This window comes from Paroedura picta, chromosome 5, assembly GCF_049243985.1.
Source record: "Paroedura picta isolate Pp20150507F chromosome 5, Ppicta_v3.0, whole genome shotgun sequence".
In the NCBI taxonomy this organism is placed as follows: Eukaryota; Metazoa; Chordata; class Lepidosauria; order Squamata; family Gekkonidae; genus Paroedura; species Paroedura picta.
The window spans coordinates 93,175,243-93,194,791 of NC_135373.1; the positions used below are offsets into that span (position 1 = coordinate 93,175,243).

General features: G+C 38.7%; 1 protein-coding gene across 6 annotated transcripts in view; it reads right to left on the bottom strand.

Moving 5' to 3' along the window:
* Window positions 1-19,549, bottom strand: part of NR2C1 (nuclear receptor subfamily 2 group C member 1) — a 38,008-nt gene that overhangs the window by 14,455 nt on the left and 4,004 nt on the right. For 3 of the 6 annotated variants that reach the window (XM_077339063.1, XM_077339064.1, XM_077339065.1), the window contains exons 2-8: window positions 16,494-16,550; window positions 12,543-12,618; window positions 7,768-7,875; window positions 6,678-6,908; window positions 5,619-5,700; window positions 3,156-3,335; window positions 18-183 (exon numbers count right to left, since the gene is read on the bottom strand). In XM_077339063.1, the coding sequence (XP_077195178.1) occupies window positions 18-183; window positions 3,156-3,335; window positions 5,619-5,700; window positions 6,678-6,908; window positions 7,768-7,875; window positions 12,543-12,596 (821 nt within the window). In that variant the 5' untranslated portion in view covers window positions 12,597-12,618; window positions 16,494-16,550. Of the gene's footprint in view, window positions 1-17; window positions 184-3,155; window positions 3,336-5,618; window positions 5,701-6,677; window positions 6,909-7,767; window positions 7,876-12,542; window positions 12,648-16,493; window positions 16,551-19,549 lie in introns of all 6 variants that reach the window. The other 3 variants (XM_077339066.1, XM_077339067.1, XM_077339068.1) reach the window with 2 other exon arrangements.

The window sequence follows — 19,549 nt, forward strand, 5'->3', positions numbered from 1 at the left end:
CAGGTAGTACTGCATACCTTGCTGTTTCACTGTCTGTGACAAAGGTTGGAGTTGCTGTTAACGGGCTACGTAAATCTTTCCGGATGTAAATCTTTTCTGTCGAAGCTGCACAATTCGAAGATTTTTCTCGTGACACTTCAACAGGTTTCCTCTCACACTGAACAGCTACAAAAGGGTGCGGAGCTATCAGTAATAATCCAAAATTCACACACAATTAGCTATGAAGCTTCATGCTATTGACTAGAAAATTATCTTGATTTTCAGTTGCTAGCACACAAAAAATATTTTTAAAATAAGAGACAATAAACCTAATAGGTTTGTTTTTTGGTCAGCACTGACATGATGCTAGTGATCTATAAATCATGGCATGCACATATTTGATTTCCCCCCTAGGTGCTTGAAATCCTCTTGCTGACCATAACCACGGTTAAACTGGTTACCCAGAATAAGAACCAACTTAGTTACCCTCAGAAGGAATATGAATTAGCATTATGTTGTCTCATTGTAAAAATTACAGTTGAAGTGAATAGTATGAATATGAATGCAAGAGAGGGGAAGGCTGAGCAACTTGTAATTTTATCTCTCACAAGCCATCCTGGTCACTTAGCCATGATTAAGAGATTGCCAGTGTTACGTCTGGCTTACCTTCCAAAAGTTGAAATAGCGGATCTGCCAAAGAACTGCTGAATGACTTCTAAGGAGCCAATTTAGGGGATGATTATACTTTTTCCAGGATGCAAGCTGAATTAGTAGAAAGAGTATGTTTGGGACTCACTGTCACCTCACATAAATTGAACTCCTCTTTGAACATATTAAATGGTCCTATCTGACCATACACTGCAGGAGAAAATGCTGTCTTTCATGGAAGCTTGCTTATCACAAACTATTTTCTAACTGAGGAACCTCTGATAAGCATCTGAGGGTTCTCTGAAAACCACTGTTCTCTAAGAACATTCCACTTTTGATTTCTCTAGTTCTATTAAAAGGTAAAGGTATCCCCTGTGCAAGCACTGGGTCATGTCTGACCCTTGGGGTGACGCCCTCTAGTGTTTTCATGGCAGACTCAATATGGGTTGGTTTGCCAGTGCCTTCCCCAGTCATTACCGTTTACCCCCCAGCAAGCTGGGTACTTGATTGGTAATAGAACTGGGTACTAGTTCTATTACCAATCAACAAATGCTCCTTCTCAATCATATAAATACTGTATGAAATGTCAACACAATACAATAGCTGTTCAACACATATGGTGTTCAGGGTAGAAGGAAGTCTTATCCAATCTAGCGTCTAAACATCTTTTTATACAAAATAAGCTACAATAAGCCTTTCCTAAACTCATCCAGCCTGATGAAGAGTTCATTCAGTTGGTTTTACTAAGAGGTGTTATGTGGATTGTTTTCCTTGTTTTTGGATTTTACTTTTGGACTGCACAGCTATAAGTAACTTCTTGCACTATTGAAAGAAGAAGAGCTGTTTTTTTATAACTCACTTTTTACTACCTGAAGGAATCCCAAAGCAGCTTACTAATACCTTCTTCCTCTCCCTACAACAGACAACCTGTGAGGTAGGTGGGCCTGAGAGAGCGCAAACCTGCTCTGTGAGAACAGGTTTAAGAGAACTGTGACTAGCCTAAAGTCACCCAGCTGGCTGCATGTGAAGGAGTGGGGAATCAAATCCGGTTCTCCAAATTAGAGTTTGCCGGTCTTAATCACTACACCATGCTGGCAATAGTATTACATTATTATTGGCATCTAAACAAATTTAGAAATAGATAGCTACACAAACCATTATTCACCATTTATTATGTACCTGACCATGGCAGCGGGTTACAGAAAATGAGGCGTCTGATTTACATCTCTCTCTTAGGTTACAGATAAAGATTATAAAATAATATTACTTTGGTTTAAGTTAAAGAAATGACTGGATGATTGTAATGTTTGGAGCCATATTGAGTTTGACCAATGAGGAAGGTCAATTGGCCAAAATGTGTTTGGTCATGATTAATAATGTTCTGTCTTTTGAGATTAATACATAATTTTATTCTTAATTGAGGCTATTATTTGGGCGTATATTTGTTTTTATTGTCAACTTTCAGAACTGTTAAGAGTTCCGAAGGGCCTGCAAAATAGCGCTCATCCACCAAATGTATGGTTGAGGCCAATGCCAGCACATGATGACATCAATAATGGCCCCCCCTAGCTGCACCTCATCCCCTCCATCGGAATATAATTTACCCATATTTGCCAGCGTATAAGACGACTGGGCATGTAAGACGACCCCCCAACATTTCCACTCAAAATACAGTACTATGGGCCACTATGGGCAGCTATGTCTATCCCAACTGAAGTGCACCCAGTGTATAAGACGACCCCCCCACTTGGAGGCATGTTTTTCAGGGGGTAAAAGTAGTCATATATGCAAGAAAATACAGTAATTTGTACTTTTTTCACCCCGGGTTCGTGGAGAGCTTGTGACAAAGCGGTCTTAACTTAGCAGGAGATTTTAGTTAATGGTTTTAAATAATTTTTGTAAAGCTTGTATATGCTTTTAATGATGTTAAATGCCCCGAGACGGTTGCCGGAGAGAGGCAGCCTAAAAATCGCATCAATGAAATAAATAAATAGCTACACGTATATTTTCGTTTACTTGGTAATATTTATGCTTCCATGTTATACACAGAATTATTGGGCCCTATGAACACACACACAGAGACACTTAGCAACTCTAAAGTCTTAATGTATAAGGTATTCGTTCTCAAATTCTCTCAAGTGTGCTTTAAAAATGGGCATGTTAAATATAAGTGAAGGAAGGTAGATAAAGGGAAGCTGAAGAAAGGCCTAAGCACTCTGGTACTACGAGGGCTTCTTCTAGAACCTTATTCTCCTTTGAAAGACAGAATAATGAATTAAGAATATCTTCCCACTATACCATAGGATACAGAAAGCTGAACATAAGCCCTGCATCCAGAAGAAAGGAATCACCAATCAGTCCAGATGACATATTATTTCTTTATTTGCATTCTAGGGCCATGTTTGGAATCAGATTCCAAGTAAAGATTGCTGTTCCAGAAGTTGTTTAAGCAGGACAGCACAAACTTCCTGAACTTTTCAACAACTGCCCCCTTCCCGCAAGCAACCTTGGATAATACTCATACTTACAATCTTGTTTCATTCCAAAAGCAATACATCTCTGTAGCCTACAGTACTGACATCTGTTTCTATGGTGTTTGTTAATCACACAGTCTTTTGCCCCTCGACATGAATAAACTAAATTCTTTCGTATGCTTCTTTTAAAGAATCCTTTGCATCCTTCACATGTTACTGCTCCATAATGTCGTCCTGATCACATAATAACAAAATACAACAATTACTATATTTTAAAAAATAGGAGTTTCATATTAATGTCCATATAGTTACCACAATATTTGATCAATACGACTCAATCTAAAACAGTGGTTCTCAACCTTGGGAGTCAGGACCCCATTTGGGGTCACCTGGCCCCTTTCTCGGGGTCACCAGGTTGCCTGCCGCCGCAGTGGCTATTGTATAAAAACTGAGATGACATTTCATTTTCCTTTTGTTAGACAAATTTGTTTTCATTTTAAACAGCAGCGGCAGCAGGCTGAGGGCACAGGTGTGTGGAGGCGGGTGGTAGCGGTGGCAGGCAAAGCCACCTGCACACATGCACAACACCTGTAAGCCGTGGCGCTGGCAAGATGACGCCTTGAGAGCCTCTGGAAAGAGAATGGGGGTGGGGAGGAGCCAGAATAGCGGGGGTGGGAAGCGCCTGTGGGTCTAGTGCTGTGGGACCTGGGTGTGCCCACTAGGGGGAGTGAGAGCCCTCTCTTCCTCATTCCGGGTGGGTGGGGCAGTGGTGGAGTCAAGCGGGGCCCCAGAAGTTAGCTGGAGCCTTGTAGGCATTGGTTGTCGGGAGGCTCGGGCCAGAGGAAGGGCCCCCGGGAGGCCGCTGCCTCACCCAATGCACAAGATGCTGCTGGCTGCGCTCTCCCATCTCCTGCCTGCCTCTGCCACCCACAAACTGGTGAGTGAGCAGAGCGGTGGGAGGGGCTTGAGCGGCCTGGCGGTTCAGGTGTCAGAGCGCGAAGGGGCTGGCTTAAGTGGCGACTGCTCTGTTACCTTGAGCCATGAGCCTCTCCTTGCAAGGCTGCTGAGAGGGCAGATCGGGGAGGGGGGGGAGGCTGAAAAGTAGAAATAGGATGAAGAATAGGATGCATATGCATGCCACCTGTGCGCGCACACACACTGCCACTGCCAGAACCCCAGCCGCAACCGAAGTTGGGGTTACAGCAAAGGTTGAGAAATGCTGATCTAAAAGAACTGAAACATTCATATGGGACCAGTTAACAATACTAAACGCAGCAACATAGGCATAAACCCACTAGGTGTATGATTGAGGTCAGGGTGGGGTCTTGGTGGTACCAAAGGTGGATCCCTTAGAGTCTGTTAAATCAATGTCCTCGCTCCTAACGAGAGAGCACATTTGACTGCAAGCTGAACAGGGGGTGGGAGTTCAGAACTCTAATAGTATCACCATCTTTTAATGTCTAATGTATTAAGCGGGTTTTAGGGGTTGTACTGTATTTTATTGTTTTATTGTTAACTGCCACAAGACTAATTGAGAGCAGTGGTATATAAATCCAAAAATAAATAAATAAAAATAAAATATACACAGAAATTTCAACCCCTGATTATACCTTTCCCCTCTTTGCTAAAATAATTACTTATTTTTGAATTTCAAAACACCTCCTATGCCCTTTAAATTGCTTAAGTTAAAGCAGAATACTGATCCTTTTCCTCAGGTTTCTAGGCTACGCCAAAATATCATACTGTGACAGGGTGGAACAGCTCTTCAGCCAAGAAGAAAACACATTACTAAGGAAGCTCAGAAAAATGAGGGAAAACCTTGCCTCTGAGGGAGGAAAATTTTTAAAATTAATACATTATTAAATTATTATAGGGGCTGAGTAGCAGAATTTTAAAAACTCCTTCATCTTCCACATGCCAAAATTCTTTTTTTTTCCAGCTTTCACCTATTCAGACATAAATATGGTACATAGGTAGTAACCACAAGCCATTTATGTTCATTTAAGTATGCATCTAATTGCCATCACTATCATTTAAGTTGTGGTTTGAAGATGCCTAGAAAGATGGCCTCTATTCCCATGACACTGCACTCCCAAAATCTATTGGCTTTTTTTCTTATAAATTCAGCCTAACTTAATTTTCTATTTATATGCATTTTACACTCTGGAGAAAATACAGACCTAAGCTTGGAAATTCTGCTCTAAAATAGGAAAGATGCACAAAAACATACTAAGAAATCAAAATGACAGTACAAGTTCCCAATTGTTATAATGAGATAAAAATATAAATAAAAGAGGAAAATAATGTTCATACTCTTAGCACCCATAACTACAATGTTGGATTAATCTTAATTGGATGACATAAGCAAAACGTTGTTTATTAAATATTCCAAAAATTAATTTGTGGGTAATGGAAAGAGGCATGCTGTCATAATATAAAAATGGATTTATTTTATTTTCCAATACAAGTGAAAAATAACTCAAAGCTAATTTTGAAAAGTAGTACAAAGTTATTTACCTGATGCCTTATCTCCACATACCACACAGAGATCAAATACTTTGTTTAGGGTTTGCTCTGTTGAAGAATTGTCTGTTAAAATCTGGGGGGAAAGAAAAAGAATTGTTGTAATCCAGTTCTCACTTTCACCAGTTGCTTCTCCTAAATACACGCTTATTAACTAAGGCCTGAAGGACTATAACATATATATATGAAACACATTTTCTCCCAAGGTTTTATTACACATTTGACAATAAAAAAGAAAATGTAAATTAACCTGGAATAGATAAATTGAGAAGAAGAAAAAACTTTAAATACAATGTATGAACTGAATTTCAGTTATGGTGACATCTTTAGCATTGCTTTTGCTTCCTATATTTATTGTCACTATGGCTCACTGAATCAGGAACTGAATGTCTATTTCTATTTACTAAAAATGTCTATTTCATATGTAAAAAATGTAGCATTTCCAGCAGAAAATTCAAGATATAAAATATCCAGGTTGTTTTTTTAAAAAGTGTTGTCCTGATGTGCTTTTTCTGATTTCATAGTTTTTTGTAAGGATACAAGAACCTAATTATTATATGAACGCCATAAAGTTCGCCAACAAAGATGGACTCCCTAAAATGCAATCCTAAAGAATAAGACATACTACAATTATTATTGATAATTAATTAATTAATTAATATATCACCTTTAACAAGCAAATAAATGACTAGGGAAGAGACCCTTGGTAACACAGTCACTTGAACATAGGACTTTTTACAAAATTGTTCTGTGACTGAACCTGGAAAGAAGCAGGCAAATCATGTACGCTGCTATGAACTTCCCTGAGGAAATGGAAACTTAAGTTTCTGTGAAACTTAATTTTATAAAATTGTTCCCTGAAGGGTGCATCCTTGCTCCCTCAAGTTATGAAGCACATGAGGGCTTCAATATTTTGGTTTCAAAACTGGAGACAGATTATCTCCCTCTGCCATCATAACATGGTTATCAGGCACAGCATACAGACAGGACTCGATACTACTGCTCATGGATCAACACTAGGCTTAAAAGTCCTAATAATGGAAGTCATTATACCTGAATGTGTTGTGAAGATATATCTGGAGATGTAAAAAACAGCTGATTGACTCCTGCAGCATCTGGAGTTGCTAGGAAAACTTTTCCTGGAGTGGCATCCTGTCTGGCAAGGATCACTTTGCTTGGGGTAGAACCATCATGATTTGTTAAAATGAACTGTTTGCCTGTTGCAGTCTGATCAAGCGCTGTAACAATCTGAATCTTCTGACCAGTCTGCTGATCTGTGACAATCTGGTAACACATTTTATCTCACGTTATTACAAGTTAAAATTAAAACAGTCAGGTACTGTGAAAAAAAACGTGTTATCCAACATATTTCACCATCTAAAAACTTATCTGATATTTTATTTGTAGAGCATTCTTTTAAAAAGTACATAAATGTCTTTATAGAAGTTTCAAGTGTTTGATTTATCCAGCTGTGCCAGTTAACAGACCTGCAACAGTATTTTTATTAAGAATAAGTTAGCAAGGTTTTATCTGCTTCAGATTTGCTAATCCTCAGTTAGATTTGCCAGGACTCAAAATTCATGTGGAATTAATTGTCAAGGTAACAAACCAGAATCTGAGGGCCAAGACTGTATATATAATTTATACAAACAAACTTTGGCTCCCATGGTCTGAGATCTGGCAAGCTCACCCATAATATCAGTGGGCACAACTACATGCCTTGATGTCATGCTGGGGTTGGGAACACAGAAGGCAGTAGAAAGAACTATTATTTCCATACAGTGCTAACAAGGCATTACTTAGAACTAGAGCTGCTACTAATTTAAGTTGACATCCAAGAATAAATGGAGGCAAAAAACATCCAAAGGAGTGTTCAGGAAGAACTACTCCAAGTGCCATTGAATAGATCAAAAAAATCATCATGCACCCTAATGGATTATTTTGTTTGTTTGTTTATTTATTGACGTAATTAATCTATTTATTTATTTAATTTTCATTTATATACCCCCTTCCCTTGAGGCTCAGGGCAGTTTACTGAAAACATTATATGAGTAACAGAGTACAATATAAGTTTGTTAACTGGGTCAACAATGACGTTCTTTTCTGCAAATTAAATTGTCAAAATATTTTGGACCGAATGTACCTGTATGCGCTGGGGTAAGGTGAGACCTGTATCTGCAGGGACAATCTGAATTCTTTGTCCTGACCCATCCATTAGTGTTTGTGTGACAGATCCTTGGGAATGTGCTATCTAGAAAGAAAAACAAATATCAGAAACCCCACCTACACTGTTTAACTGAACATACATATGTAAGACCTTTATTGTCATTATACAAGAGAAGTCCAGTTAACAGTAATACATAAAACTGATAAAATTCCAGATAGAATGTTAACTGCGAGTCTGATGAGCACTCTGTAAAAAACACTCTGAACGCTCTGTAAAAAACTGGCTGTCTTCTCAAGACTCTCGACAAGTACCTCTGACTTAATTAATGTTCTTGGCTAAAAAAAATATATTTATGCTGAGGATCATAAAAAGCACAGTTAAATATCATGTGAACTAAAGACTCACTGTCGCTGGCACCACATGGTCTTAATCTATTTTCAGGGGGTATCCCTTGAAATCTACCTTCCAGAACTTCAAATGGCATTACATTAAGCCTTGCCTATGAAATGACTCCACAAGTTTGGATTATTTAGGATGTTGGGGCCATTTGGTCCAGACGGAGGAGGAGGATACTGAAGGTCAAGGGAGAGCACGTTTTATAAGCATCAATAATTAATTTTTGGTAACCTTGCTCAATTAGCCTTTTTTTTTTAAATACAAGAGACGATCTCCCTCTCAGGTTGAACTAGTAAGGGGTCATAATCGAGTCCTGTTCTGTAACTTTGCTCTCCACAGTTTGAACCCAACTGGAGGTTTCAAATTCCTCCAGCATATATTGAATCAGACTTCCCTCTTCACTATTGAAGTGAACCTTTAATCAAAATTTTGTTGTATTCCAAGCTTTTGTTGTTAAGAGGTTTTGGCCTGTTTCAAGACACAGGGAAGCATCATGGACACATTTCAGTAGACCCAGAATCAAATAAAAAGTTGGACTGAATCTTCTCAATATCTCTGTTCAGGCCACTCATCTAGATGGGACGGCCATAAAGTAACTGCAATGTCACTTTGGCATTAAATACTTCAACAGCAGCTGGAATATACTGACTGCCCTGACTAAAGTGACATTTTGCAATGGCTGAGGTACTAGCATTGATCACCATGTTTTTAGAAGCTGACCATGAACTATTTTGGTGTAAGTGAAGTCCAAGGTATTTAAGGACATTAACCTGTTCTAATTCTTGCCCTTTTATTAACCACCTATACATTTTCTGTGCTTTCCCAAAGATTATAATCTTAGATTTACTGGAGTTGAGCTCTAACATTAACCTTGCAATAGTCAGACACTGTTTTTAATAATCTTTTTAGTCCTGTAGAGGTACAAGAGAGAATAACCACATTGTCAGCATAGAGCAATATTGGGACACTTTAAGAGGCACTTGATGGGGAGTTTAACTGAACAACCTTTGACCAATTTCAGCTATACCTTTGTGCTACTGCTGGGGGGAGGGGCTAAGCATCTAACAGAAATTATTTCTTCTTAGAAGAACCATAAGAATTACATATTCATTCTAGATCCTTCTGATGGCATAATTTCCATATACCCTAGCACAGATTCAGTGATTTAATGTAAAGGTAACACAATATGGCCCGTCTTAATCAAATAAGTAAAGACTGGGCTAAAGATGTCGTCCTGAGAGGGTGGCAGGGCATCTGCTCTGCTATCTCTGAAGCCTGACAGGGGTCAATTGTGCAAGCAATTGGCAGAAAAGAGGAGGGGTACGCAAACCCCACCTCACCTTTCTACCCAGGAAGTTCTTGGGGCCGTCTCCAATCCTTTAGGGAGTATATCTCCCTGGATTATAGGCTGTCAGCGTTCCAGGTCCAGAGGACGACTGCCATTTTCTACCTCGGACTTTCTTTTCTTTCTTTAATCTTAAAGTATCTGCTTCAACCCTACATGATGATTTACCACAAATGAACGCTTTGAACTGAGGGGAGGACATCGGCTGAGTTCCAAAACATCATTTACTGCAAGTATCTCTCACTTTTTTTTTCTCCGTCTCTCTTCCTGCATCAAAGCCCTTTGTTTCCTCCCTCCTCTTACTCTGCTCTGCCCGAAGCCACCTCGTTAAGAGGCAGGCTAATTCTCCTAACTAAGCAGAAGAAGGACTCAAATCAACTCGAATTAATTGGCAAATGCTCTTATTGTAATTGTTTTGGTTTTCGAAGATAAGATAAGCTGTGAATGGGAAAATCTCACGAGAACTCTGTGCCAGCACGAGAATCTCTGCCTTCAATACGTCACATGCCTGTGCCGGAACATTAGAGGATAAAACAGAGGACCTCTACTGGCCACTTGTAAAATTGTTTGGGGCCGGGGTTTTTTAAAGTCAAAATCATGTCTATGTTAAAAAGATTGGCTCATCTAATAGAGATACAAACCCAAGATTACAAAGTATTTTTAGATGGATTGATCAAAAATATCTCCAAGGAGATCCAAGATGGCAAGGAAGAAGTCTTCAATAGGAATGATGGATCAATAACAGTGACTGATGACAGCTTTAAACAAGGTGGAAAACCAACAGCAGAAGAGAAATCTGAAATTCATATCTTCAAGGAGATCCAAGATGCCAAGGAAGAAGTCTTTAACAGGAATGATGGATCAATAACAGTGGCTGATGACAGCTCTAAACAAGGTGGAAAACCAACAGTAGAAGAGAAATCTGAAATTCTGGAGACGGAAAATGGGATGCCGGAGTTCTGCAGCCCAGATAAGGACACCCTTTTTAAAAAGACATACAGCCATCTCAAAGCAACAGTGTACAAAAATCAATCAAAAGAAATATGGATCTGCAGTGAAAGTAACCGATTTAAAGGATCTCTCTGGGGAAAGAATTGTATTGATACTGGAGTCCAGGAGGTGCAACGGCCTCAAGATTTATCGATGCATATTCTGCGGGAAAGAGTACAACTGCACTTTTTACGCCAAAGGCCAATGGGACAGAATATAATTTTACGGGAACGACAAGATGTAGCAAGCCTCGAGATGAGACCCCCTTAAGAAGACCGAAAGCTCATATTGTTTTATGTTTAATGTTATACTGTATTCTATATTTCCATTTTTATGAAAAAGGGGAAGCAGTATCTCTTTCTCTCTTGTTTTTTTTTTTGTCTCTTTTCTTTTGTAGGCATATAGGTAATATAATCATTAGTGCTGAAAATGTAAAATGGGGTTCCCCCCCCCTTATTTTTTCTTTCTTCTATTAGGGTATTGTCCTAGGACTAAAGCCTACACTGACTTGTAGAAAATGCTTAATGTTAAGCTTTCAACTTAAATCTGAAAATATATCTGTCAGGATGGTTCTTAGAATGGGTCAAGCATAAATTGTTTTGTAGATGTATCAGAACCAAGGATAAGGAGAAGCTATAGAAGACTGAAAGCTTATATTGTTCTATGTTTAATGTTAAGCATTTAATCTAAACCTGGAAATCTTATTATTCTCTGTATTAACAACATATACTGTATCCTACATTGCTATTTTTATGAAAAAGGGGAAGCAGTGCCTTTTTTCTCTCTTGTTTCTTTTTCTTAGTAGGCATATAGGTAATATAATGGTTAGCGTTGGAAATATAAAATGGGGCTTTCCCCCCCTTATTATTATTATTTTTTTATTGGTGTATTGTTATAGGGCCAAAGCTCATATTGATCTGTAGAAAATGCAAAGCTCTAACTTATACCTGTCAGGATGGCTCTTAGAATGGGTCAAGTATAAATGGTTTGTAGATGTATCTGTATTAAGGATAAGGAGAAATTATGAAATCCTTTTGTAATTTTTTTTCTTTGTACATCTTTAAGGCAAAGCCCTACTTTCCTCTCCCTTCATCAGGGTATTGATACAGGGCCAAAACTCATACTGTGCTATAAGAAATGTTTAATGTTAAGCATCTAACTCAAACCTAGAAATATCTGCTAGGATAGCTCTTAGATCGTATCAAGCAGTTAATGTGAGGTCTATGATCTCTCAAGTAAGTTGATTAATAATAACTTTTCTTTTGTATATCTAAACAGGCCTTTTTTTTAAAGTAGTGGAAATGTGGATGGCTCTTAGACTCATGGCTCTTAGAGTTTTGGGCAAAAGTTTATATCACTGTGGAGTCAATGTGGGGTCGTATATTCTCAAATGATGATTATATTTCTATCTTTATGAAAATAAAAAAAAATCATTATAAAAAAAAAAATAAGTAAAGACTGACTGACATAATACTAAGTAATTCACCTTTCCCTATAAGTAATTCCTGTGTCTGGATAGCTAACAAATTCAAGTTATTGCTTGCAAATAGACAAAACATTATGACTATAAATTATCAAATCAGATGGTACTGTACATTTGGTCCACAGTCTCCAGACACTGGAGTTACTTCTTTCTGAGAACAATCTTTGGAAGGTATTAAATTTGACTCTGCCTAAAGAGGGACAAATATTCCATATCTGAGCACCATAAAATAAAATATCATGTACTAGAGCTTCCCAGACCTTCAGAACACAATTTGCACATTAAATTTAGAATTCACAAGGAATAACTATTATTGCCTCTACTTCCCAATACTGAAAAGAACATGCAGCATTTTACTGGGTTACTATTACTTTCTACCCAAATTCTATATTCATCATTTGAGCTCTTGGGTACCCTTGTAGAAAACCTTACACTTGTATGGTGATGAAGTATGTCAAGAACAGATTGTGTATTCAAAACCACAAACAAAGAATTACTAGAGATATTATCTTTTTTACAATGCCCCCAAATAACTACCTCTCCCATTTGCTGCTCAATAATCTGATGGGCCAATTCCTCAATGGTTGCCATGATCTTCAATAACTAATATTTCCTGTTAAAAAGAAGCAGATGCTGTAGTGTCTATAGAAAGAAAACCAGAACAAAAAACAGTTTTTTCGATGATGCAGTAATAGTACTTAAAAACAAGCCTTAAAAACTGTGCAGTAAACCCATTCATAAGTAGCCATATTACAGCCAAGGTAGCATTATGGCTACTGGTGAGCAAATAATTACAAATGTGCTTTTGGATGACCAGAAGCTTTTTTTATTTTAGAAAATGCTTCCACAGGATCAACCAATATATTAGTCTCACTACAGCCATATACATAAAGAGCAAAATAAACATGATGTTCTTACCGTGGACTCACATTTTACATCATTCATAACTTCCTAACATCTTAACAATGTGTATTTCTCTTTGGCACAGTTAAGACTTTTACTAACAAAAAAATGTAGCTCCTCTTCTTTCTCTAGCTATTCACCCAAAATATTTTTGTTCATTTCGGGGGACAAATATTTTCTTTATGAAGTGATTATTAGATACACTCAACCTCTTTCAATGTATATTAATTGGAAGATAGCAGCTCCTAGAATAGATGGTATCTTACGACATGCTGGTTGCAAACCACAGGTGCACATGTGGCCGATATGGTTTACCCTCAGTCCCTGGATATAGTCTTCCACCTCTTTATCATTATGCACATGGACACACAAAGTAAAACCAGTTGCTTACCATGGTTTCCTGGGAGCAATATTTCTTAGTGCCACAGAAAACAATCTCTCATTTAAGATCCTGCCTACTTATTCACCACTCATTAATTGCTACTGTGTTTGTATATGCTTTGACTGATGGCTGCAGTCAAACTATAGACTTTACTCTTTTTTTGAACAAATGATGACAAATTTCCATTATACAAATGATGACAAATTTCCCAAGGTTTATCTGATAAATATTACACGTTTAGAAGCAACATTTACTTATCGGTTACAAGTGAAACGAATGCTCATAAATTTTCCTGTGGATAACCTTTACACTTCACAATCAGCAGACTTTTCCAAAATAGCCAGCAAATTTTCTTCTGATGAAGGTTATGATTGCAATTATTGTCATAGTAAAGCCTCAAGATAAGAACCATTGTGTAAGTCATATTTAATAGCCATTTCAGCAAATATAATCTTCCACAGCTTTCTGAAAAGGGTAATCAATTCAGGCTTTGACAAGAATATTTAAAAATCATCACAGAACCATTATCTGTTACTGTTAACTTCAATAGCATTAAGCATTTCCATACACCCAAAAATATTTAACTATTTTTTAATTTTGCTGAAAATAAAAATCTAGCCATCAATCATTATATTAAAAGACCAACAAAGATTTATTCAAGGCGTGAGCTTTTGAGTGTAAGCACGAAGGGTGCTTGCACTCGAAAGCTCATGCCTTGAATAAATGTTGGTCTTAAAGGTGCTACTGGACTCTGATTTTATTGTGCTACTTCAGACCAACACGGCTACTAATTTGAATCTATATTAAAAGAGATATACTTTACATCCTCAAGCTCTAATTTCATACATTCATATAAAATTCTATACTCTGAATTTTCTCTGTGGTTTATTTAATAATATTTAAGACTGGAGTACAAAGGTTTGGATATATCAGAAAATTTAATGTATCTCATTATTTTATCCTTGCTCTTCTTTCTCAGTGTGGGGCTTGTTCTGTGTGGTTCCCCAAGGTCCAGTCTTATACCCCATGCTATTGAATCTCTTATATGCAACTTTTCTTTACTAGGAGTCTCAAAGCAGCTTACAACAATAGCCTTCCCTTTCCTCTCCCCACAACAGACACCCTGTGAGGTAGGTGTGGCTGAGAGAGCCCTGATATTACTGCTTGGTCAGAACAGTTTTAACAGTTGGCTGCATTTGGAGGAGTGGGTAATCAAACCTGACTCGCCAAATTAGAACTCAGCACTCCTAACAATTACACCAAGTGGTAAGGAGACAGCACCTGGCTGCTATGCCTCAATGGTTAAATCAACAAATTCCAGATGCCAGGGAAACATGCTGTTCAGGAATTTCACTCTGGTGCCTAACATTTTCTTAGGTCCTTTACTGTTAGTACCTCTTGGTGATTCTAAGTATAAATCTTATTTAGGTGAGGGATAGCAGTTAGCTTTTTATTTTTATTTATCTTTCCACTTGTATGCTGCCCTTCTCCAGAGGGCCCAGGGTAGCTCACAACAGTTATAAATTACCTAAAATCAATAAAATCATCAGTGCTAAAATTGATTAACATTAAAAACAAATCTCACAATTTCTGACAAGCCACGTCTTTCTATTTTGAGAGAAAGGGGGACATAAAGTGTATCTATATCATTGGTGGTAGATGTTAACCTGTAGGTTGGGTGTTTTAAATTGGAAGGCCAGAATTTTGAGGTTCTTTCTTGACCTCAACTATAGCAGAACAGCTCTGTCTTAAAAGCCCTGCAGAACTGTTTTAGGTCCCGCTCGACCCTGATCTCATTGAGCAGAACATTCCACCAGGCTGGAGCCAGGGCCAAAAAAGCCCTGGCCCTAGCTGAAGCCAATTTGACCTCTCCGGGTCAAAGATGTTGCAACCTGTAAGGTCTTTATTATCTTGTAAATCATTCTGTCTCTGCACTACACTAGTCAGTTATGCTGAAAAAGAACTGGGGGGAGGGGGGCAGAAGCAGCATAATTCTGGACAGATACAACAAGGCCAGAAAATTGAGCTAAGCTCCATAGTATTTTGGACTACCCAGCCCCTACCCCAGATCAATATACAATATGTACTATGCACCCAGAATTTAACATTCAACGCTGTTACTGCAGCTTATTTCTGCGAAGTGTTTTTAGCATTGTGGTCATCCGCAATTATTCAGGTACAGCTAAAAAGTTTTGGGATCTAATGCATATGTCTACAAGTGAGAAATCTGTCAAGGTATAAAAGCACAATATCTCCACTGCAAATGAGAACACTGACAGAAATCCTCCATAACACTCTCTAGACATAGAACAGAGTCAAGACCAAGAGTCCACATATTTTGATATAGCTAATTGGATTAGATCTGCTTGTTCAAGGACTGTAGATTTCAACCATTTTCCTACATCCCTGCAGTCCCTTCTGACTTTAGTAAAGTTGATTCCTAAGAATGTGTTTGTTACCCACATGGAGTAACAGCAATGTGGGCCAGTGAGTCAGTGACAAAGGGAAAGGGGGCAAAATGCCTCCTCTTCCATCACGGAAGCTGCACAGACAGGAAGAGAAGGAAATAATTTTCTCTTCTTCCCCTGCCTCAGTGCAGCCCCCTGCTCTGCAACCCCAAAGAGAGGGAAAGGGGGAAGATCTATGGCTGTCAGCACTTCCACTGATAGACTGCTGGATCTGAGCCAGCATTACCTTCATTACCTTCAACCTTCCTTCAAATCCCTTGGCAAACAAACAACTCAGGGTTAATCTGTCTATTTGTGTTGGGGTTCAGAGAAGGCAGACGAATTGTGATATATGCTGTTTCTTTCCTTCTATATTCACAGAAATAAAAATTTTTGTTCATTTCTCACCAGATATATGAGAAGGAGGAAAGCATGCTGTTTCTTAAAAGCTTGATAGGAAGTGACAAAATTCACTCAAAACAAAAAAGCCTTAAAGTGGTGAACATCTGCTGGGCGTGTGGGAAAGGAAAGGAGTCAGGTGCTCAGCTTGGAGACCCCTAGTAAAATGCCCTCCAGTCAAATGCATGGAATGTATGAAGTCCCATATACTCAAGAGTACCAAATGTTAATATCCACAAAGCTATTAATTTTAAGTAATGTGGAACCACTAGCTGTTCTATGGCAAAGGGTGCAATTTTTCATTTTTTAGAAATCCTAACCCAGTTAAGATCAGATCTGTGTTAACATTTGGCTTACCCAGGTTATCGGTGTCACATTCCATTTCTTGCATGCGGAATAATTTTCTGAATGCTCCTGTGAGAAAAGTATACAGATATATAATTTTAATTTCACTTGACAAATAGTGTGGGATAAATAAATAGCTATAAAAGATTTAAATACTGCCCCTCAGCCACTGAAAACAACAATAAAAATGTCAAAACAATTTGTAAATCAAGAACTACAGACTATGGAAAACAGTAAGTTTTATCAAATCAGTTAGTAACTATGGAACAGTGAAGGAGAGGGGACAGGAATGCCACCAATTCAACCTGGCATGTGAAACTAAGAAGATTAGGCATCAGGTAGTCAGAGAAGGAGAGGAGGGCATCAAGAGGTCTTGTCAGGAATACACAGCAAAAGACTGTTGTGCAAACACATATAGGAATAAAAGTACAGTGTGTCTGTTGTAGGATCTCCTCAGAAAAGGTGGTGGGGAAATTGGGTTTCAAATACTATTAGCCCCATCTGCTGATAGCTAAATCCACAGATTGGGGCCACATGGAAGCTAAACAGATGTTTCTGCAAAGTCAGGGGACTCCTAGATTTTCAGAAAAATCTTAAAGTAAAAAAAAAATACATAAGGGAAGCATACTACTTAACGGGCAATAACCTAATGCATCAAAATTTGAACATTTAATGACAAATACCACATGAAAAATTATAAAGTAAAACATTCTCCAAAGAAATACCATATTAATACCATATTTTAATACCATATTTAAAAAATACAATATAACGAAAGAAAGTACAGAAGGATCCATTGCAATACAGAGAACAAAGGCAGATAACATGCTTTAGAGTGGGACAAAATACATTAACGATCTCTCATGGTGAGATATAAAAATTCTGCAACTAGTTCAATTATATCAGGGTTCTGGGATGTAAAAAAACCCTGAATCTTAAATTCATCCGACTGCTATTCTCTTTTACAAAGCAGCGAGCTAAGTAATTTAGCTCAGATCGAGAAATGGACAATGGAAAAAAAAAGATGTGTGGTTGATTCTATACAGTATTGTCCACAGGGGCAAAGCCTAGCTGGATATGGGATCTATTGAAATCTCACATATAACACAGCAGAAGGTAGAGCATTAGTTCTAGCTAGCATAAATGCTCTACACTGCTGTGGGATGGTTAGATGATAGAACTATGTGACTAGGTAGCAACAAAATAATGTGCCTCCAGTTCCCACAAAAGAAGCATGAGAGCAAAGTACCCTTATCTCACCATCAAAAATGTGATCATTCTCTTTGGGACTACACCTTTGGCAGTGACAATGGCTAAGACACACTGTCCACAATGGCTACAAGGGAAATAATCCAAGAGGTAAATAGCCAAGCACTACTAGATGTTTGTACCCCATGAGCTGACTTCCTTAATCGAGGGAGAGGTAAAATTGGATTGCGGTTCAGCTCTTCTCAGCAGTGCCAAATTCAAGGTGTGAGAACAGGGGTGGCCAATGTTACAAATCCTCCCAATGGATTCCTCCCAATGGATGCTGTCACAACTACTTTTCAAGCATTCCTGCAGTGCTCTTTCAAAAAAATACACACTCCATCATAAAATGCAATACCAATCCCATGCCAACACTGCTAGATGGTTGTCTTTCAGAGGGCTGACATGTTTTCCTGAAAGAGGCAGGCGTGATACTCCCACCTAGAAAGTAACTGATTGTTTCAACTGATCATTCCCAGAAGCAAAGTTCTTCTATGAAATCTAGCATACGTGTTTTTGGGTATCCCACTTTCTACGTCAGCACAGGAAGAAAGCATGCAAGGCAACACAAGGCACAAAATATTGGGGATTTGTTTTAAAAAACAAGTCCTTAATGTGTAAAAATGGTGCTGCTGAAGTCTTAGAAGCTTAGCAATGTTTCAATAAGATTTTCAGTGATTTAGGTTCCAATCCCGTTCTCTTCCTACTGTCTAAGGAGGTTCCCACAAATTCATACAAGGAACACAGTTTCACGTTCATTATTACCTAATTTAGTAATGAGATAAAATAGGATTCTACTCTCAGAATATCTAAAATCCAAAATGGTTGAGATTCCATCTCTCTCCCAGTTAAAGCCTTTCCAATAAAGGGGGAATAAGCAAAAATTTCACTTCAGCACAATTTGGGCTTCGGCCTTCTAAATCAGAAGTCCATTCCACACAACTTAACTGTAGCTGAAGTCGTACAGTTTGTAAATGCAATACTTTTAGGGTTCTGCATGACGTCGCCAACAAACCACAAAACTCCCGCCAAACTCCAGCAACATTCGGAATTTTATAGTGCTTCGGGGGGAATCGAGAAAAGTGGATTCCCCCCCAAAAGAAGAGCTTGACTTCTGAGCACAATCCACAACACATCAGCAAAAGACATGTGCATTCTCAAAATAGCAGTAGAAAGAATGTCCTTCTCTAATTCCCACCCCCGAGTTTCTGGAGACAGGATTGCCATTTTTTTGCCGATTTTTCTGTTATCAGAAGTGACTTTGCCAGAATACATTCCTGAATAATTGCTTCATAATTTTGATGTCAAAGTGTTCTTTCAAAGGCCTATTATGCACGGCTGCCGAAACGGCGATTTCGGGTCACATGGAAAACGCAGAGGGGGAAGAAGCGAAGTAAACCGCTTATGCACGGGACGGGACACAAAGGCGGCAAAAGCCAGATTAATCGATTATGCACGTGGTGACCCCGGCGCCGCTTCTGGTTGCGTCCCGGTCACCCGGCGGCATGCACCAAATCTGTGGCTGGTTGCAGCCGGCACCGTGCGTTATCAGTGATTTTAGTCGCCACCATTCCACCCCGAATGCGCGCTATCCCCCCTGTGCATAATGGGCCAAACTGGCACCATTTCTTTGCTAGGAGAAAAGGGCCTCAAGTTGCTTCCTGGGTCCTTTAAATTAACAGCCACCATCCATTGTTCATCCTGCTTAAGGCCTATTTTGGAGGAGGCAGATCTCTGGCAGCTGGTTTCTCCTTAGGGCTCTCATGCCAAATCTAGACTGCAGGAACTTTCAGATTACTTTGCATCCATGTGACATGAAC